Raw genomic sequence first — 22,368 nt, forward strand, 5'->3', positions numbered from 1 at the left:
TACCTGTTGAGTATAAAAGTATTAACCCCTCGTTCCATGTGTCTCTTCTCAGGCCGGTGGTAGCTGGCCCACTCCAAGAAAGTGAGATCAGGGAGACTCCTCCGCCCCCATTGGACATCGAGGGGGCACCGGCGTACTCCGTGCGGTCCATCTTGGATTCGAGACGTCGGATGGGGGGTCTCCAATATCTAGTGGAGTGGGAGGGGTACGGCCCGGAGGAACGGTGCTGGGTGCCGAGGAGAGACATTTTGGACCCGTCTCTCCTGACGGAATTCCATCGTGGGCACCCGACGCACCCTGCTCCGCGTCCTCCTGGTCGTCCCCGAGGCCGGAGTCGGCGCACGTCTGGAGCCGCGCGTCAAGGGGGGTACTGTCACGGTTTCGGCCGAGGCTGCCTCTCTTCCTTGCTCGGGCAGGCTTCGGCGTTCGTCGTCTCCCGGAATACTAGCTGCCACCGTTGCATGTTTCTATGTTCGTTTGCTTTTGTCTGATTGTTGTTACACCTGTTATCGTTTAGTGTAATTAGTGTCCTATAAGTTCTCGTTGTGTTTGTCTAGTGTTGTGTGTGATTGTTTTCACTGTCGTGCGCTTAGCTTTTGTATGTACAGTTTGCTCGGTTGAGCTGCTCTCCATTCTGTGTTTTTGGAGTATTTTGTCGCACGTATTTTGTGCGCCCGCTTTATTTCGCCTGTGTGCGGAGTTTCTCGCCTCAGGGCATTTGTTTTCGTGCTGTGTTTTGTTGCCAAACAACTAAAGTATTTTGGACTTACTTTGTGCGTCCTGCGCCTGATTCCACCACCACACCCACCTACAGCTACACTGACAATGACTTTGTCAAACAGTACACACTTTTTAGTTTTTGTTGTCCTATAGGCTATCTGGCTAAAATGCTTGCTTGCTAGCCTAACTTCCTTTCATCTGCAATGATTAGCTAGTTAACATTAGCCTACTACATCTAGCTACATTGAACTTCCATCCTCTCAGGCCAGAGGCACAATGTATGAATTTATGGTTGGATCAGAATCGCCATTATAATCATTGGCCAGTACGGATAATTACAGTGCATTTGGAAAGTATTCAGATCCCTTGACTTTTTCCACATTTTGTTACGTTTCAGCCTTATTCTAAAATGGATCAATGGGGAAGAAAACCTTCACCTCAATCTACACACAATACCCCATAATGACAAAGCAAAAACTGTTTTTTAGGCATTTTTGCAAATGTGTTAAAAATAAAAAACAGAAATACCTTATTTGCATAAGAATTCAGACCCTTTGCTATGAGACTCGAAATTGAGCTCAGGTGCATCCTGTTTCCAGTGATCATTCTTGAGATGTTTCTACAACTTTATTGGAGTCCACCTGTGGTAAATTCAATTCATTGGACATGATTTGGAAATGCACACACCTGTCTATATAAGGTCCTACAGTTGACAGTGCATGTCAGAGCAAAAACCAAGCCATGAGGTCGAAGGAATTGTCCGTAGAGCTCTGAGACGGGATTGTGTTGAGGCACAGATCTGGGGGAGGGTACCAAAACATTTCTGAAGCATTGAAGGTCGCCAAGAACACAGTGGCCTCCATCATTCTTAAATGGAAGAAGATTGGAACCACCAAGACTCTTCCTAGAGCTGGCCGCCTGGCCAAACTGAGCAATCGGGGGAGAAGGGCCTTGGTTAGGGAGGTGACCAAGAACCCGATGGTCACTCTGACAAAGCTCTAGAGTTCCTCTGTGGAGATGGGAGAACCTTCCAGAAGGACAAGCATCTCTGCAGCACTCCACCAATCAGGCCTTTAAGGTAGAGTGGCCCGATGGAAGCCACTCCTCAGTAAAAGGCACATGACAGCCCGCTTGGAGTTTGCCAAAAGGCACCTAAAGGACTCTCAGACCATGAGAAACACGATTCTCTGGTCTAATGAAACCAAGATTGAACTATTTGGCCTGAATGCCAAGTGTCACGTCTGGAGGAAACCTAGCACCATCCCTACGGTGAAGCATGGTGGTGGCAGCATCATGCTGTGGGGATGTCTTTCAGCGGCAGGGACTGGGAGACTAGTCAGGGTAGAGGGAAGGATTTACAGAGCAAAATACAGAGAGCTACTTGATGAAAACCTGCTCCAGAGCGCTCAGGACCTCAGACTGGGGCGAAGGTTCACCTTCCAACAGGACAACGACCCTAAGAACACAGCCAAGACAACACAGAAGCGGCTTCGGGACAAGTCTCTGAATGTCCTTGAGTGGCCCAGCCAACCCGATCTAACATTTGTGGAGAGACCTGAAAATAGGTGTGCAGCGACGCTCCCCATCTAACCTGACAGAGCTTGAGAGGATCTGCAGAGAAGAATGGGAGAAACTCCCCAAATACAGGTGTGCCAAGCTTGTACCATCATACCCAAGAATACTCGAGGCTGTAATCGCTGCCAAAGGTACTTCAACAAAGTACTGGAAAGAGTCTGAATACTTATGTAAATGTGATATTTAAGTTGTTTTATTTTTAATACATTTGCAAAAATTATTTTTGCTTTGTCATTATGTGGTATAATGTGTAGATTGATGAGGATTATATATATATTTTTTTATCAATTTTAGAATAAGGCTGTAACATAACAAAATGTGCAAGAGGTCAAGGGGTCTGAATACTTTCAGAATGTACTGTAAGAACCACAAGTCCAAATCCCTATCTCCATCCATGGCTAATTTAGGAAATGGCCAATTTTAGCTAGCTAGCTAGCCACCAGAGGACAACAACACAATGAGATGCAACAATTCACGTTTTTTTCTGTCAATGACATTTGGCATTTTGATGTGATTGGTGTGAAGCAAATTAAAACTGGCTTCCACTTTTTTAGGGTGTGCCAGGACCATTCACAGTTGAGGTTACTTAGCCCTGGTTGGCTATTATTGTAAAAAAAAAAAAAAGTATCAAGGGAGGCCAAATGCTCACTGGCTTCCCTTGCATTCAATGCTACTGGCGCCAACAATATCATAATATTTTTGACTAGAGAGCATCAGATAGATGGGCTACACATACAGAGACAGAGGGGCGCTGTATCGCTTTCCCGGATGCTTTCTCCCGTTAGATACATTCAACCTCTTGCGAATTGAAGGAAACTTATGAAACACAGAGACGAAAGATACATTCTTTTATCCGTTTATTTTTTTTGTCAATTTCTTGGGGAAGCCTGGCTTCCCTTGGCATCCATGAATACACGCCACTGGGGAGAATGTAGCCTACGTGTAAATAACCAACTGACTAAAAACATGGCTGTGAATATGTTCTAACTGAACCTATCTGTGAGTTATACATGACTGTAGTAAGTTTATCCTCGCTTTGTGAATAATTATACATTATGGTTTGTGTTTCTGAGCAGCGTGGTTGAATAAACTCGAACTGATGTTGACTTTAAGGGTGTGGTGGAAATATGACTGGGTCTACTACCACACACACACCTTATTGCCTGTTCACACTTGCTCACTCAAGGTGCTAATGCAATGTGGTGGCTTAAATATTTGTGCCATCCCTAACATTGAAATGTGGAAAGTAATCTTTAAGTTACTTTTTACGTTTTGTGGAGGGATGGTTACTTTTTACGTTTTGTGGAGGGTTCATAAGAACATACCTAAGTTTATCATAGTAAGCCTACAAATTGTTTTAATTTTCCCAAATACAACATTGCATTGTTTTTAGAATCAAGCTATAGTGTACAATAAAACCATCTATTCTAAACATGAAAATAAAATAATTGGCAAACTATAGAGTAGTTATTAACACAATGAAATGAATATGTTGGCAGCACTTCCCTTCCCCTTTATCTATTTCCTAACTCCCTCGCTCTCTCCCAGCCACACGCCCCCCTCTCCCAGGCACACGCCCTTCTATGACACAATACAAAAAAGTTTGGTGAAGAAAAATTCTATCACGGAAGAGATTCTTTTGAGTGCAACTAGTTGATCAAGTTTGAGCCTTTAGAAGAGTGCCTGAGAGTCTGGGAGAGACAGAGAGCCTGGACAAGATCATTTAAATCGAACACATTTGTTTTTTGCTCAATCACAATCTAACGGTGAGTAGATAAAGTAACTGAAGTATGTAGCCTAGCCTGTCTGTCTGAAGTTTCGTTGACTCAAACAGGCCATTACAGGGCATTGCGCTGATGGATCCAAATGGGCCTCCCAGAAAACAAATAAAAATGTGTTTTAGTTTACTTCCCCCGTTCGAACATCAATAATGTATAGTTTGCGAGCGTGTCTATTGTCCTAAGGCTACCTAGCCTGATGGCACAGGGATCGGGTTCTCCTTCTCGGTCACCCAATCCTCAATCATTTTACACTTCAGGATAAACCGGAGAGCGCGTCTTTATTTATTTATTTCACCTATGTCAGCCTTACCTCGGGACAACTCTACAAATCGACCGGAGTAGTTAGGCTAAATGTAGACTAAAGGCGGGGGGCACAAAACCACGGTGGGTAGGCTACCCCCAATCGTCTCAAATTATGCGCGAGCCCAAGAGTGACGGGTTCGGTCGTTGTTGCAGTGACAAGCTTGTGGACAATGACATCCTTTCGAGTCCGTCAACAACATCAACCGTGGCCATTTGTAACAGCAGCCAGGGCAGCTCGCTCGCTGCTCTTTTCATCCTGAATTATTAACGAACGGTAAGACACCGGTAGCGCGAGTCGAATGGCGACCCAGGTGTATTTAATAACAAGGGGGAGAAATAGCTTGTGGCAAGAGGCGATGACAGCAACATGCAGGTATGGTTGCGCAACTGAGTCAGTCACACCTTGTAAGGTATGGAACACATCACATCCTCGCTAATTGATTCGAGTTGGCCATCGATATAATCAAAGCTCATGCAGGTGAAGTGAGCCCACTGAACCGAGTTTCGCACAGTTAATAGGCATGGAGAGAGTGAGTGGACTTGGCTCTAAATAGGCAATAGTGTGAAAGTGCCCAGGGCTCATTTATTGAGTCAGGCCTGTAGCAGTGGTTCTCAAACTTTGCTGTGCTGTGAACCACCCAAAGCATTCTGAATATGATTCTCCTAAATAGACTGAAGCAAGTTCTCTCCACCATCTTCAGGCCCTCACATGATTGTATCTATCCCCTAAATGTGTTAGGAAAGGAGAAGAATATGTACATTTTCAGGTTGCAAGCCATGCCATCCCCACACAATGCCTTGGAGAACAAACAACCCACCCGGCACACACTGGTTGAATTAACGTTGTTTCAACATAATTTACCAACGTGTCGTGACGTGAATCAACATGGAAAATACATGGGATTTGAAAAAAGTCTACCAGTACTGTTTTATCTCGTTTCGACCAGTATTGTAAACATTGAAATTAGGGTAAAACGTCAACTTAAATACATTGACTTAACCTGACGAACAGATTGTTACATCAATCTAATTTCAACATAATAATCAGAACTATGTATCAGTTGAAATTGCGTTAAATTCCACTTAGAAACATAAAACTAGTTTTCATCATATTCAATATGGATGAAATTACGTAGAATTTCATATTTGATTAGACATATTTTATTTAACCTTCAACTTCATGCCATCAACCTAAATATAGAGGTACAGTGAGGGAAAAAAGTATTTGATCCCCTGCTGATTTTGTATGTTTGCCCACTGACAAAGAAATGATCAGTCTATCATTTTAATGGTAGGTTTATTTGAACAGTGAGAGACAGAATAACAACAAAAAAATCCAGAAAAACCCATGTCAAAAATGTTATAAATTGATTTGCATTTTAATGAGGGAAATAAGTATTTGACCCCCTCTCAATCAGAAAGATTACTGGCTCCCAGGTGTCTTTTATACAGGTAACGAGCTGAGATTAGGAGCACACTCTTAAAGGGAGTGCTCCTAATCTCAGCTCGTTACCTGTATAAAAGACACCTGTCCACAGAAGCAATCAATCAATCAGATTCCAAACTCTCCACCATGGCCAAGACCAAAGAGCTCTCCAAGGATGTCAGGGACAAGATGGGGCGGCAGGTAGCTTAGTGGGTAAGAGCGTTGTGCCAGTAACCGAAAGGTCGCTGGTTCTAATCCGCGAGCCGACTAGGTGAAAAATCTGTCGATGTGCCCTTGAGCAAGGCACTTAACCCTAATTGCTCCTGTAAGTCGCTCTGGATAAGAGCGTCTGCTAAATGACTAAAAAAAAAAAAAATTGTAGACCTACACAAGGCTGGAATGGGCTACAAGACCATCGCCAAGCAGCTTGGTGAGAAGGTGACAACAGTTGGTGCGATTATTCGCAAATGGAAGAAACACAAAATAACTGTCAATCTCCCTCGGCCTGGGGCTCCATGCAAGATCTCACCTCGTGGATTTGCAATGATCATGAGAACGGTGAGGAATCAGCCCAGAACTACACGGGAGGATCTTGTCAATGATCTCAAGGCAGCTGGGACCATTGTCACCAAGAAAACAATTGGTAACACACTACGCCGTGAAGGACTGAAATCCTGCAGCGCCCGCAAGGTCCCCCTGCTCAAGAAAGCACATATATATATATATATATATATAACTTCACCGCATCAAAGGGACGATGGACGGGGCCATGTACAGTCAAATCTTGGGTGAGAACCTCCTTCCCTCAGCCAGGGCATTGAAAATGGGTCGTGGATGGGTATTCCAGCATGACAATGACCCAAAACACACGGCCAAGGCAACAAAGGAGTAGCTCAAGAAGAAGCACATTAAGGTCCTGGAGTGGCCTAGCCAGTCTCCAGACCTTAATCCCATAGAAAATCTGTGGAGGGAGCTGAAGGTTCGAGTTGCCAAACGTCAGCCTCAACCTTCATGACTTGGAGAAGATCTGCAAAGAGGAGTGGGACAAAATTCCTCCTGAGATGTGTGCAAACCTGGTGGCCAACTACAAGAAACGTCTGACCTCTGTGATTGCCAACAAGGGTTTTGCCACCAAGTACTAAGTCATGTTTTGCAGAGGGGTCAAATACTTATTTCCTTCATTAAAATGCATTTAAAAAAAATCTATTTCTAACATTTGTGACGTGTTTTTCTGGATTCTTTTGATGTTATTCTGTCTCTCACTGTTCAAATAAACCTACCATTAAAATTATAGACTGATCATGTCTTTGTCAGTGGGCAAACGTACAAAATCAGCAGGGGATCAAATACTTTTTTCCCTCACTGTATATTTAAATACAATGTGAAGCCACAGTCCTACAATTCCTGCCTGAACATTGTCTCCTAGTGGTATATGAGGGTAATTCACTTCAGTGAGAACAAGTCTACCATCCAGATACCTAGCTCTATTTTACCCTACTTAGCGTTGGAAACAAGCTGTGTAAGATTCAACTGAGCTATCATGCCAACACAAATAAACATTGATCAGCTTCCATACTCATTTGCGTAGACTACCTAAATAACGTTGAATAGTTGAAAGTAACTCTAACCTTTCTCACACAAGCTGTATGTGAAAGTAAATTCAGAGTGAGGTTTATTAAACATCAATTAAACATGTCTTGTTGGAGCCTGAGCTGACCTGGTTTTCCCAGGTCATTGCTTCAAACATAAAACACCAAACTAGTGGGACCTACTAAACTCTGTTCTCTCCTCTCCTCCCTCCCCCTGACAGAGTCCTGTCCAGGGTTCTGCTCTGTATTCTGGTGCAGCCCGGGCAGCTTGGTTTCACACCAGTTAGTCTCATTACATCCTCTGTTTGGGTCTAAAAATACACTATTTGATCGATCTGCTCTCACACACACACTCACATAATATATAACAAGGATGGGCAGCTTTGATGGGGGTGGGGGCCACCAAAAATCGGAACTCATCATGAGGGGCCCCAGTGGCTCGTGGGTTTGCATACCCACATCCATAACCACACATGCAGTCAGAGCCGGTCCTAGCCTTTTGGGGGCCTTAAGTGAAATTATTTGAGTTAACTTCCGGTAATTCTACACTGCCATGGGGCGTAGAGAAAATGTTGCAGTTTTAAAGCATGTTTGCTGCAATTCTACACATTTTGCCACAGAGTGGAGACAAATGTTTGCCGTTTTTAATATAATATCTGATGATCAATGGGGGTCCCGGTCTGTAATTCAACCATGATTACTACACGTTTAGATAGTTAGTCTAGTGGCTAACTTACCAATCTAAAAATGGTTAGCTGAAATGGCTAATTGAGTGACTGACATAACAAGAGAGAACCGTCTGAGGCACAACCACATTTAGAAATTGCACCTTGTGTATTCTAACTCAACAGTAAGTTGAGACCCCGACTGAGTTCCTGAAAAATGTGTGTGGAAATGAATCCGCGGGCCTACAGAAGGGATCCAGTTTCACCATCCATTATATAATAATATATGCCATTTAGCAGATGCTTTTATACAAAGCGACTTAGTCATGCGTGCATACATTTTACTTAGTCATGCGTGCATACATTTTACTTAGTCATGCGTGCATACATTTGACTTACAGTCATGAGTGCATACAAACCCACTACCCCGGCGTTACTAGCACCATGCTCTACCAACTGAGCTACAAAGGACCACACACACAGAGCTTGTCCTAATTATGGACGATGGGTGTAGAAGGTGTGGCTTGCTCGGGACACCCGCAGGCTGGTGAAATAGTGATGAGAGGGACGAAGGTGATGAGATGTCCAGCAGTGTGGGTCTGTGGTTTGGGGGGGGGTTAATGTGTTTGTTACAGCGGGACTCAAACAGGATAGTGTGTGTGTGTGTGTGTGTGTGTGTGAAACAGAATCCTACACCTGGCATTAGACCATTGGTGTGTTTGTTGTCACTCACCCACTAATTAGGCTAATGTAAGAGCAGTCCTAATTGGCCTTGGCCCAGGGGACAGGTGTGTGTGTTTGTGGGAATGCACATGCATTTTGGTGTGTTAGTATGTGTGTGCACTCAGGTGTGTCAGATGGGAGGTTTACCTGTGGGTTGGGGCTCTAGGGTTACCCTCATCAGGACATCACCCATCATTATTACCCTTATCAGGTAATCACCCTACCTACCCTCAGGACATCATCCTACCCACCATCAGGATACCACCCTACCCACCCTCAAGACATCACCCTACCCACCCTCAGGACATCACCCTACCCACCCTCAGGACATCCACCTACCCACCCTCAGGACATCACCCTACCCACCCTCAGGAAATCACCATACCCACCCTCAGGACACCACCCTACCCACCCTCAGGACACCACCCTACCCACCCTCAGGACACCACCCTACCCACCCTCAGGACACCACCCTACCCACCCTCAGGACATCACCCTACCCACCCTCAGGACATCACCCTACCCACCCTCAGGACATCACCCTACCCACCCTCAGAACACCACCCTACCCACCCTCAGAACACCACCCTACCCACCCTCAGGACACCACCCTACCCACCCTCAGGACATCACCCTACCCACCCTCAGGACACCACCCTACCCACCCTCAGGACATCACCCTACCCACCCTCAGGACATCACCCTCAGGACATCACCCTACCCACCCTCAGAACATCACCCTACCCACCCTCAGGAAATCACCCTACCTACCCTCAGGACATCACCCTCAGGACATCACCCTACCCACCCTCAGGAAATCACCCTACCCACCCTCAGGACACCACCCTACCCACCCTCAGGACATCACCCTACCCACCCTCAGGACATCACCCTCAGGACATCACCCTACCCACCCTCAGAACACCACCCTACCCACCCTCAGGACACCACCCTACCCACCCTCAGGACACCACCCTACCCACCCTCAGGACATCACCCTACCCACCCTCAGGACATCACCCTACCTACCCTCAGGACATCACCCTACCTACCCTGAGGACTCCACCCTACCTACCCTGGAGAAAGAGGAGTTAGGCAAGATATATATGAGAGCGAGAGAGAGAGAAACAGACAGGTCTTAGCTTTAGTAATGTGAACCCATAGCCTTCTGCTGGCTTATGGTGATCAGGTATCCCAATCTCCATCAGAGATCACAGCTCCCATTGTTTACCTCAGAGACTCCTCTTCTCCCTCCCTCCATCCACCCCTCTCTCCATCCTTTCCTTAGTTTCCTTCGTTTACCTCACTGTACTCTCCTCCCATCTCCCTCCATCCCTCTCTTCCATCCTTTCCTTCTCTATTCTGATGTCATCTTTCTACACTCTTAGGAAAAAAGGTGCTATCTAGAACCTAAAAGGGTTCTTCGGCTGTTCCCATTGAATAACCCTTTTTTGTTCCAGTTAGAGCAGTTGCTGCATTCAACTGTCTGAACATGTGATTTTTCTCCCCCCCATCCTCTCCCCTCTCCCAGTAGCTATGGAGTCGGCCATCCAGACAGTGGTAGGAGTGTATCTGAAGTCTGCCAAAGGGAAGGGCAGTCTAGGAGAAAAGGACTTCCAGGGCCTCGTCAAGAAACAGCTGGGCAACATCATGACTGTAAGTTCCACCTATCCCTGTATCACTACTCCTCAACCCTAACCTCAACCACAATCCTATCCCTAGCTTCAACCCTCGACCACAACCCTAACCCTAGATTCATGCCCACATCCTCGTTCAACCCGAACCCTATCCTCAACCACAACCCTAACCCTAGATTCGTGTCCACATCCCGGTTCAACCCGAACCCTAGCCTCAACCACAACCCTAACCCTAGCTTCATCTCTACATCTTCAACCCTAACCTTAACCAGAGCCATAATGCAAACCAGCACCAGGTGTTCTTGGGGAAGTGATCTTTAATGATACTCTTTCTTTCTCTCTCGCTCTCTCTGTATCCCTGCTCTCTTCCCCTCTTACCTCATAGGGAACAGAAAGTTCCTCTGCGGTGAAAGAGATGCGTCAGGGATTGGACGAGAACGACGATGGGAAGGTCAGCTTCAAGGAATACATGACTCTGATTGGCTACCTGGCAAACACCCTCAGCGAGCAGAGGACTGCAGCCAACACCACACCTGCCTCATAGGAACTACATATGGCTTCATAGGCACTCTATAAGACGTCTTATGCATTCTATAAGGCAGGGTTCTTCAATCCTGGTCCTAGTGACCCACAGGGTGTGCAGGCTTTAGTTCCATTCCAGCACTGACACACCAGATTAAACTCATAAAGGCTTTGATGGGTTTGAGTTGATTATAGTGTGTGGGACCACAGGACCAGGCTTGAAGAACACTGCCATACGGCTCCATGTACCTATAGAGGCTCATAGACCTGTCATGGACTGTCAATCTCCCTTGTTGGCTGTATATCACTACATCATCACACTGGTAACTTCTACTCAACATATTTTATATGCTTACAATACACTACCAATATTTTATAAATACTTTATCGAGGCATTTTTAACATTAAGTTCAACAGTTCTTTTAAAAAAAATAACTACTCAAAATCGACACTAAATGGTTTATTATCATGTTGAAATAAATGCCATGCCAACGTTTTAAAGTGATGTCTTCTTTCACAGCACTGCTCTTGCATCAGCTCTAAATTACATTCTCTAGGTTGCCCTGTGTCATGAAGGCTCACACTCACCTTATAGAACCAATATTCTCTAGGTTGCCCTGTGTCATGAAGGCTCACACTCACCTTATAGAACCAATATTCTCTAGGTTGCCCTGTGTCATGAAGGCTCACACTCACCTTATAGAACCAATATTCTCTAGGTTGCCCTGTGTCATGAAGGCTCACACTCACCTTATAGAACCAATATTCTCTAGGTTGCCCTGTGTCATGAAGGCTCACACTCACCTTATAGAACCAATATTCTCTAGGTTGCCCTGTGTCATGAAGGCTCACACTCACCTTATAGAACCAATATTCTCTAGGTTGCCCTGTGTCATGAAGGCTCACACTCACCTTATAGAACCAATATTCTCTAGGTTGCCCTGTGTCATGAAGGCTCACACTCACCTTATAGAACCAATATTCTCTAGGTTGCCCTGTGTCATGAAGGCTCACACTCACCTTATAGAACCAATATTCTCTAGGTTGCCCTGTGTCATGAAGGCTCACACTCACCTTATAGAACCAATATTCTCTAGGTTGCCCTGTGTCATGAAGGCTCACACTCACCTTATAGAACCAATATTCTCTAGGTTGCCCTGCGTCATGAAGGCTCACACACACACTCACTCACCTTATAGAACCAATATTCTCTAGGTTGCCCTGCGTCATGAAGGCTCACACTCACCTTATAGAACCAATATTCTCTAGGTTGCCCTGTGTCATGAAGGCTCACACTCACCTTATAGAACCAATATTCTCTAGGTTGCCCTGCGTCATGAAGGCTCACACACACTCACTCACCTTATAGAACCAATACGCTGATACCTGCTTCCATGGCCACCAGCGGCGCCTTCTAAATTTAGTCGTGTCACACTCCGTGGCCCACGATTCACCAGCATATTGAAACTGGACACCAATGTACAACACCACCTATTGTGCTCAGTAAGGATACACATACTTCTTCTGCCATCAGAATGCAATGCTGCATTGCACCAGGGAGAGAGAAACAAGTCTATACTTTAACACAGGCAGATCTATACACTACAATCCTATTTTCCACTCCTCTGGGGCTAGCAGCCTCAGCGCTTTAGTGGGTGCAACATACAAGTAGTGTACGTTACATTAACATTCAGACTGTTAGAAAACAAGACGTGCACAGACAGTATACAATTCAGTGGTTGTATAAGCCTGAGGCGTGGGAAAAGAAACACGGCTACACTGACCAGCACAGATAAACAAGACACACTTAATTTGCTGTTTTGGTTTGCGGAGTGCAGTTGTCATATTAAAATATACATTGTCACAATAGCTGTGCATTTGTATGAATGTAGGATTTTTGTGTAATTTAGTTTCCTTGTATACGTTTGTGTGTGTGTCTGTGTGTTACAGAAGGGATAACTCTATGCATGGCTGCCTGTCAAGGGTGTTGTTTCCATTCAGATAGTACCCTCTGATCCTGTATGAGGTACCAGCTTCCCTTTCAAACAGCCTCAGGCCAGACACACACACACAGTCGGCTAACCACAGCCTCAGGTCTGTTGATCTGTTTACATTATAAACCCCCTCTGGAGCGCCTATATTCCCCTAACGCCATTCTAAAATGTTCTGCATTTCATTTCAACAACCACTACCATCTAACCTACTGGGAGACAGAACCATTGTTTCAGGCCATAACCTAATCATCAGCTGAAATTGGCAGCTGCCCATCAGTGGGTCCAACACAGCATTTGGAAACACACAGTACCAGGCCAGGCCAAGCATGGCAGCTGTTCTACCAGACCCAGCCAACAAGGTCATCACACCACACACCCTAAGGGGAGCAGACGCACCTCACTGTTCAATGAGCAGATGCTTGAGAATATGATAATTAAATTACATATTTTCAATTTCAGAGTACAAGTATTGAGATGGTCTTTCAGACGGACTGTATTCTTTGAAAGAATATTGTTGGCGCCATAGCAGGGTCTCTGTGTGACTTCACTAATGTTTGGCCTCACCTTCCTCCAGGGTTTATCCTGTTGTTGTGATGTTTATCTAACCACACTTTCACTGCTTCTCCTGGCCTGGCCTGTGTTTTGACACGCAGTACAATATGGTTACAGGCGCGTGCCTCGGTAATCCACTGCTACAATAGCACACTGTGACTGAGTCAGAAAGTGATACCCCATTGTGGCTCTCTCTGCACCTCTGCCCCATAGTGGCTCTCTCTGCACCTTGGTTCCATTGTGGCTCTCTCTGCACCTTGGTTCCATTGTGGCTCTCTCTGCACCTTGGTTCCATTGTGGCTCTCTCTGCACCTCGGCTACATTGTGCTTTCTCTGCACCTCGGCTCTCTGTGGCCAAAGTGGATAAATAGGCTACACCACATCGCTCCCCTCTCATCCTCTCCTCCTCTTTTCTTCTCCTCACATCCCTGTCTCTCTTAAAAACGTCTTAATGGAATCATGAATTATCCTTTATGATTTAATTCACATCTCTCACAGGTAAAACTGCTAGAGTGTTCTCCAGTGTTCTCGACACTAGGTCAAGCACTGTACCATACTGTGCCACACTCTACAGTAGTGAGGATGTCACACCAGTGGGGGTAATATTTCATACTAATAATCTAAATGTGATCATCCTGAGGTAGTGATGTGGTGTCATGTCTGACAGCTTTTATGATGGATGGATCTTATCTGTCCATCACAGGAGGGCAGGTGTCCGTCGCGTAAACAGAGAAGGTGGAGAGGAGACGGGGAGATAGGACAGAGAAGAGGAGCAACAGGTGGAAGAAGAGAGGGAGGGATGGAGGAGGGGAAAGAGCTGAAGTGGGAGGAGGGAGATAAGTATTTAAGAGGCTGTCCATCTCCCCCTCCTCACCGTTCTTCATTACGCTCCCTCTCTACGTGTCGAACAGCAGGCCAGCACTCCTCCTTTGCTCAGGTAAGGAAGAAAGAGTTGACACAAGAATGAATGCAGTTTTTCAGCAACAGGCAAAAAAAAAAACTTACTTTTTGCTCTTTAGGAGGTAGTTCTGTGTAGCATGGTGAAATGTGTAGCCGATTAAATACATTTGAGCTGTTTGTGATCTAGAGACAATGATACAAAGTTTGTGGTGCTGTACACCTAAACAACATCAATATAACTCTTACAGAAAGGGTAAAGCACACAACCTGAACGGTAGATTTCACTACTCCATGTTTCTGTGTGTTTGGTGGTTTCATGTCTATTCCCTGGTCAATACTGGTGTGATGTTAGCCTGTAGAGTTTCTGACCGGTTGTATTTCCTCTGTCCTGACCTTTTTCTTATTTTCTGTTTATGTAAATATCTTGCTCAAAGGAAGCAAATCTAAATTTTTCCTAAACAAGAATGACCTCAGATTTCTGTTGGGATAAAGTGGATTTGATAGTGTAAATAGAAATGTCATTGTAGGGAAAGAAGTAGATTGGTCAGGGAAGAGGGGTTGGGGAGGGATGGTGGAGAGGTTGAGGGGTAGGATGGACTGATGGAGGGATGGTTGAGGGGTAGGATGGACAGATAGAGGGGTGGGGGAGGGAAGGTGGAGGAATGGGATGGAGATATAGAGGGGTGGAATGGAGAGATTGAGGAGTGGAGGGGTGGGATGGAGAGATGGAGGGGTGGGATGGAGAGATGGAGGGGTGGGATGGAGAGATAGAGGGGTGGGATGGAGAGATTGAGGGGTAAAAAGGTGGGATGGAGAGATGGAGGGGTGGGATGGAAAGATTAAGGGGTGGAGGCAGGGTGGTGGGATACATACACCTGTCTCCTCGGTTACCAACCATCCAGTTCAGCTCAGGTAGAGAGCAGCTCAGGTTCCCATGGTCCCAGTTCCTCCTGTACTGGTTTGGACAGGACAGGACAGGGCTATAGGGTTAGAGACAGGGTTAGGGTTAGAGCTGGGTGTGCTTCTACCTGGTGTGAGTTTCACTCTTATCAGAAGGCTGGGGTTCCCATATCCTGCTCACTATTACCTCTCTCCTTTCCATCACAGTGTCTCAATGTGGCTCACCACAGATCCAGGATCAACTTATCCTTAAGTGGGGAAACTAATCATCAATCATCATCATACTCCATGGCTAACTGTCTGTGGCTTTAGTAATGCAGTAGGGCTCTTGGGGTTTGTAGTTCTTCAGATGTTGGGTAGGATGACTTTATACTTGTGACTAATTCAGGAACTAGACAGGGTTGAGGACCCAACAACTCCCACTCTCTACCTTACCTCTCTCTCTATCTCTATTCATCCATCCATCCTTCTCTTGTCCTATCTGTCCTGCCGTGCTCAGCAGACAGGGTTATTGCTAACTCAGTTGATACTGTGTGTCTCTTTATCAGTGGAGGCTGCTGAGGGAAGAACGGCTCATAATAATGTCCGGAATGGAATGGTATCAAACACGTGTTTTTTTGGGAGTGTTTGATATCACTCCATTCCAGCCATTATTATGAGCCGTCCTCCCCTCAGCAGCCTCCACTGCTCTCTACAGTGTGTATGACTGATCCAACTGATCCTGGCTCAGCTTCCATGAGAAAATACACACTCACCCTGCACAGCCTACATCACTTGATGTCGTACTACAGTGTGAAACACTTACTCATTATTATCCTAACCATGTCTATTGTCTCTCTACCTCTGTAGTATGTCTAAGCCCGCCAACACGGAGAATGTGTCCACCTTGGAGACCGCCATGCAGTTGATGATCCAGACCTTCCATAAGTACTCTGGGGACGAAGGCGACAAATACACCCTGAGCAGAGCAGAGCTCAAAGTGATGCTCACTGCAGAGCTGGGCAACTACCTGGGGGTAAGGAGATTCACACACACACACACAGACACACACACACACAGAGACACACACCGTAAAAGTCTTCCTCTCTCCCTCATGCAGAATGCCCAGGACAAGGAAGCAGTGGACAAGGTGATGGGTGACCTGGATGCCAACAACGACGGAGAGGTGGACTTCACTGAGTTTGTTATCTTGGTGGGGGCGCTCACCGTCGCCTGCAACGACTTCTTCCTAGAGTACAACGACAAGGGGGAGAAGAAGTGAACACAACGCACACATGTACACTCACACACACCTACGTTCTCTCTCTCTCACACACACACACACTGAGGAAGAGGAGGAGAGGACAGTGATTATGACGATGATGAGACACCTCCACTCCAATCCTGCCTAGGCTTCATTCCTACTGTTTAACAGAGAACTACACACACCACACACACACACTCAGAGATGTTCAGAGATGCGTCGTGGCACACTGGGCGGTGAGTTTTTGTGTTTTGTGTGTGTGCCATCTCAATCCAAAACAAACCCAACCCACAGAGAAGTTTATTACAGAGTGAAAATGTGGAGAGTTTAAGTCATCAATAACGGTCATTGTTGAATATGTGAATATAATTTCTCTGTCTTTTCATTCGTTTTGTAAACCCCTTATTTATGTTTCGTTCATTGTTAAACTGTTCCTCCTCGATAGAATAAACAGAACATTTAACCAAAGCTTGTCGTAGAGTATTGTTGTGGTTTCTGGATACTTTGTGTGTATGTTTGGGATATTGACCTGTTGAGTTATTCCTCATGTTACCCAGTCTCTCTGATGGGTGAGAGGAGTAGTAACACAGTCTGGCCACCAGATGGAAGCAGAGTGAGAGACACACCAGGGATGGACTTTTGTGTCTGTGCTGCACTTCCATTAACTAAGGTCATTCTGAAGGATATTACCTGAATATCCTGATAGTTTACATTACCACTGATATCAACAGTACCTGGATGGCCTGACAGTGACAGATCAGTTACATCCATACCTTGTGAAGCTTCACAATGAGCTCTATAATCTGTCCAACAACAGATTTCAGAACTGTGTTCCACACTGACCGATCTTAGACTGTCCTCTCATTTTTAAGATGTTCTGAATATTAAACCTTCAGAATTAGCAGAACAGACAGAATCCCTCAGGCAACATATCTCCTGGATGGTGGTAGTCTACACCAAATATGGCATATTTCCTTTGTCGATGAACACTGATGTGGTACAGAATTGTAATGTGATAGGAATGCATTAATCAAACATTCCAAATGGTACTACAACACATATGCCAGCACACCGTCCTGTAAATTTGCACCTACAACTGGCAATAGGAACTTGAAATGACCTTGAAACAGGCCTGTTTGTTAGCACAGTGATTGTTTGTTTTACTGTAAAGCTACGGCTCTTTGGATCAGGTTACTGGCCACAGTGTTTGTTTTACTGTAAAGCTACGGCTCTTTGGATCAGGTTACTGGCCACAGTGTTTGTTTTACTGTAAAGCTACGGCTCTTTGAATCAGGTTACTGGCCACAGTGCTTGATTTACTGTAAAGCTACGGCTCTTTGGATCAGGTTACTGGCCACAGTGTTTGTTTTACTGTAAAGCTACAGCTCTTTGGATCAGGTTACTGGCCACAGTGTTTGTTTTACTGTAAAGCTACGGCTCTTTGGATCAGGTTACTGGCCACAGTGTTTGTTTTACTGTAAAGCTACGGCTCTTTGGATCAGGTTACTGGCCACAGTGTTTGTTTTACTGTAAAGCTACGGCTCTTTGGATCAGGTTACTGGCCACAGTGTTTGTTTTACTGTAAACCTACGGCTCTTTGGATCAGGTTACTGGCCACAGTGTTTGTTTTACTGTAAAGCTACGGCTCTTTGGATCAGGTTACTGGCCACAGTGTTTGTTTTACTGTAAAGCTACGGCTCTTTGGATCAGGTTACTGGCCACAGTGTTTGTTTTACTGTAAAGCTACGGCTCTTTGGATCAGGTTACTGGCCACAGTGTTTGTTTTACTGTAAAGCTACGGCTCTTTGGATCAGGTTACTGGCCACAGTGTTTGTTTTACTGTAAAGCTACGGCTCTTTGGATCAGGTTACTGGCCACAGTGTTTGTTTTACTGTAAAGCTACGGCTCTTTGGATCAGGTTACTGGCCACAGTGTTTGTTTTACTGTAAAGCTATGGCTCTTTGGATCAGGTTACTGGCCACAGTGTTTGTTTTACTGTAAAGCTACGGCTCTTTGGATCAGGTTACTGGCCACAGTGTTTGTTTTACTGTAAAGCTACGGCTCTTTGGATCAGGTTACTGGCCACAGTGTTTGTTTTACTGTAAAGCTACGGCTCTTTGGATCAGGTTACTGGCCACAGTGTTTGTTTTACTGTAAAGCTACGGCTCTTTGGATCAGGTTACTGGCCACAGTGTTTGCGTAGGGGGAAGTTCAGCAGCATTAATATTAGAAAGTCAGGAAATGTTGTTTTCTTTCCTGTTTTTTATGTGAACCCAGGGTAATTCCAGTACCGTTCCAAATGTGTGTGTGTGTGTGTGTCAGAAGAACATACAACAGAAACAGAATGTTGAACTGAACCTACAACCTTTATTGGACTGTTTATGGTGTGCACAGGAACAAAGCTGTGAGGGGTTATGGGAGGACAACACTCTCCTCTGAGTGGGGAGCAGAGAAACAGACAGAGACACAGAGAGAGGGACAGAGGAGGGAGAGACAAGAAGAATGGACAGAGGAGAGAGAGAACAAGGGAATGATGGGGAGAGAAGGAAGAAAAGAGAGGGGTGGAGAAACAGGGAGGAGGGAGGGGATGGACAGCACTCTGTTTGTGTCACAGCTCTATAGCCAGGTCCTGGAGGAAAAGAGAGGACACCACTCCACTCCACAGGATTTCACAGCTCTCTGATAGGCTTTTCACACTCCTGGGCCTCTCCTGGGGATGTCATGGGGTTCCCCTGGGGATGTCCTGGGGTTCTCCTGGGCCTCTCCTGGGGATGTCCTGGGGTTCTCCTGCGGATGTCCTGGGGTTCTCCTGGGCCTCTCCTGCGGATGTCCTGGGGTTCTCCTGCGGATGTCCTGGGGTTCTCCTGGGCCTCTCCTGCGGATGTCCTGGGGTTCTCCTGGGGATGTCCTGGGGTTCTCCTGGGCCTCTCCTGCGGATGTCCTGGGGTTCTCCTGGGGATGTCCTGGGGGTTCACTTGGGAATATCCTGGGCTAACCCACTGTGAAAAGCCTGTGTCCCACAGAGTGACGCAAGGTCATGGAAGGGGATCACTCAGGATGGCAGTTAACACACAGCTAACACTCAGCTGGAGGTATATTGTTCTGGCTGTCCCTCTGTGTGTGTGTTTGTGTGTGTGCGTGCTTGTCCAAATCCCACCACACCAGGACCTGTTATAGCCAGATTCAGAGGGAGCAGGGACAGAGGGATGGAGAGAGATCGACAGAGGGAACATAACATGAGGAATCTGTGGTTCAGAGATGGACAGAGAGGAGGGGAGGAGATGGAAAAAGTATAGAAAGGGAGGAGGGGGTTGAGAGAGCAGGAGTGGGGGCGGAGGGGAGGAGGGTAGTGCTTCAGTGTGTAGGTGGGCTGGTCATTACCCTAATTACAATCAATGTCTATACTAGAGATGTCCAGAGAGAGCGAGGGGGGATGGAGGGAAGAGGTGAGACAGCGAGGGAAGTAAGCTCTCTTGCACATTGCATCTGACAGATATGACAATGCAGTGGGCAATACACACACACACACACACACACACACACACACACACACACACACACACACACACACACTGGACATTATGTAAATGAACCTGGACCATTACTGTAATAACTATAGACGCCGTGTGCTCTGACAATAATTATAATACAGCATTACACACCGTTACACACTGGGCAGTCAGCTACAGAGCACAACACAATCTGAGAGTGGGAGGAGAGGAGGGGGAAGGAGGAGAGGAGAGGAGGGGGAAGGAGGAGAGGACAGAGAAAGAGTGAGACACTGTCTTACTCTGATAATGTGAATCACAGCGATGACAGAAATTAACATTTGTGCAAACATTCGTAACACACAATTGCTTCTGTTTCATGAGAAAACATCATTATTCCAACAATACATATCATCTGTCAGTTCTATATTCGACCACACAATTTTGTGCAATCATGGCTCAACTGTAAAAGGAGGGAATTTACTCCATATTGGCGCAACCCAGTCTCAGTTTCCCAGGAACGGACTGAATCTAGACTCATCCCCTTGCAACTGTACCCGATGGCACAGGCTGCTATTATCCCAATAGAGCTGTATAGGCAGACATCCTACACCTTTATCTTTCTCTATCTAAGGCTGAATCCCAAATCACCCCCTTCGCCTGGCCCCTCGGCACTCCATTTGCACATTCACGCGCGCCTCCGCCATTTGCACAAGTGTCCCAAAGCTGAGGGAGTGAAAATGATGGAGGGTGTAAGGGCTAGTTAGAACCTCCTATGGCCACTTCAACTTAGCCAGCATGGATGCAGGCTTCAGAGCGAAGTACTATCCCGACACACACTGCAATATATTTGGAGTTTGCCCAAATTATATTTTTACAAATTGAGAGGCGTGCCTAATTATATTCAACATGCATTTGTTTATGTCTGATTCAGAGACTTGACACATGTAACGGATGAAATACCTCCCAGGAAGTTGGTAGGGGCGAGGGGGTGGTTTGGGATTCACCGTAACTACTCCCTCTCATTCCATCTAACTCCCTGTCACTATCCCTCTCTCTTTCATCCCTCTCCTTCACCATCTGTCGCTTCTACACATATAGTGTTAGTGTCTGTGTCACAGGTAATATCACATTCTTGTTTAAAAACGTAGAGAATCATACAACAAACCACTGCACCATACCTTTCTATCAGGAACAGACACAGAGAAATCACAATAATATTACACTCAAAGCTATACTGTGGTACACTGCTATTCTATGATAAAATATACTGTACTGTACTATCAGTTTGGTTAAACAGAAGCGGCTTGGAAAAACAATTATGAACCTTGACACCCCCACCGCCTTTCCATTTTTCTGATTGGTTGACACAGTCGCCAATCAAGGTTCTGTTACTGAAGCATTAAGTTCTGTACCAGTTGGAGGTGGGACGATAAACTCTCAGTAAGCTTTCACAGTCAGCTTGGAATGAAGAGCATTGATTGGCTGGCGTAGCGTTCTACAGGAAGTCAACCACTATAGAGAGTGTCCTCTCTCCCTGATTGGCTTCTGCCGCTTACCACTCAGAGGGAGAGAGGAGAGGGATATCTCCACCTTCCTCTGGGAAAAAAGGAAGATATGTCCATCCATTTATCCCTCCTCTGAAAAAAATTACGTATTTAATACTGTTGGTGTTTAGTTTAGTTATTCAGTTCAGAACAGTTCAGTAGAAAGGCCATAAAGGTTAACAGGTGTGGCTGCTGTCCACAGACTTAATAAAACCCAGGTCCCTCCCTCCTTCCCCTGTCCTGCTGTGCTGATTGGATGGGGGTGGTGTCCATCGAGGCTGCGGGGCACCTGGTTGGTCAGCCGTTGGTGTTGGTGATGGTCTTGGCAGTGTAGTTCTGGAACAGTGGCTGCAGGAACATCCCGACCGTTCCGGACACACACACGATTATAAAGATCCACAGGAACAGTCGGTCAATCACCATCGCAACATACTTCCAGTCCTCGCTCACCTGAAGAGGGGGTAGGCAGAGGTTTCTATAAGTAGAATGGTTTCAGGAAGTATTCACACCCTTTGACTTTTTCCACATTTTGTTGTGTTACAAGGTGGGATTCAAATGGATTTAATTGTCATTTTGTTGTCAACGATCAACACAAAATACTCTGTAATGTCACAGTAAAAAATAAGTAATAATAATAATTGTATTTATGGAAAATAAAACACTAATATACAGTATCTTGATTAGATAAGTATTCACACCCCTGAGTCAATACATGTTAAAATCACATTTGTCTGTGATTACAGCTGTGAGTCTTTCTGGGTAAGTCTCTAAGGGCTTTGCACACCTGGATTGTACAATATCTG

General features: G+C 45.7%; 3 protein-coding genes across 4 annotated transcripts in view; 2 read left to right on the plus strand and 1 right to left on the minus strand.

Annotated features, from left to right (window-relative positions):
• Window positions 1–3,868: 3,868 nt before the first annotated feature.
• On the plus strand, window positions 3,869–11,442 carry LOC121542710 (protein S100-A16). 2 transcript variants are annotated; one of them, XM_041852211.2, is made up of 3 exons: window positions 3,869–4,061; window positions 10,314–10,438; window positions 10,805–11,442. In XM_041852211.2, the coding sequence occupies exons 2-3, from the start codon at window positions 10,319–10,321 to the stop codon at window positions 10,961–10,963; spliced, it is 279 nt and encodes a 92-aa protein (XP_041708145.1). In that variant the 5' UTR covers window positions 3,869–4,061; window positions 10,314–10,318; the 3' UTR covers window positions 10,964–11,442. The 2 variants fall into 2 exon arrangements, with proteins under 2 accessions (XP_041708145.1, XP_041708144.1); XM_041852210.2 differs by having other exon boundaries at window positions 3,870–4,061; window positions 10,317–10,438.
• Window positions 11,443–12,120: 678 nt separating this feature from the next.
• Window positions 12,121–16,998, plus strand: LOC121542709 (protein S100-A1-like). The gene is made up of 3 exons (XM_041852209.2): window positions 12,121–14,424; window positions 16,137–16,302; window positions 16,387–16,998. Exons 2-3 carry the CDS (start codon window positions 16,138–16,140, stop codon window positions 16,546–16,548), a joined length of 327 nt encoding a protein of 108 aa, XP_041708143.1. The 5' UTR covers window positions 12,121–14,424; window position 16,137; the 3' UTR covers window positions 16,549–16,998.
• Window positions 16,999–18,877: 1,879 nt separating this feature from the next.
• LOC121542708 (neuronal acetylcholine receptor subunit beta-2) overlaps window positions 18,878–22,368 on the minus strand; it is a 45,162-nt gene continuing 41,671 nt past the window's right edge. Inside the window, exon 6 of the mRNA XM_045208521.1 lies at window positions 18,878–22,015. Coding sequence (XP_045064456.1) covers window positions 21,863–22,015 — 153 coding nt within the window. The 3' untranslated portion in view covers window positions 18,878–21,862. The remainder of the gene's footprint in view (window positions 22,016–22,368) is intronic.

This window comes from Coregonus clupeaformis, chromosome 28 (genome assembly GCF_020615455.1).
Source record: "Coregonus clupeaformis isolate EN_2021a chromosome 28, ASM2061545v1, whole genome shotgun sequence".
Classification (NCBI taxonomy): Eukaryota; Metazoa; Chordata; class Actinopteri; order Salmoniformes; family Salmonidae; genus Coregonus; species Coregonus clupeaformis.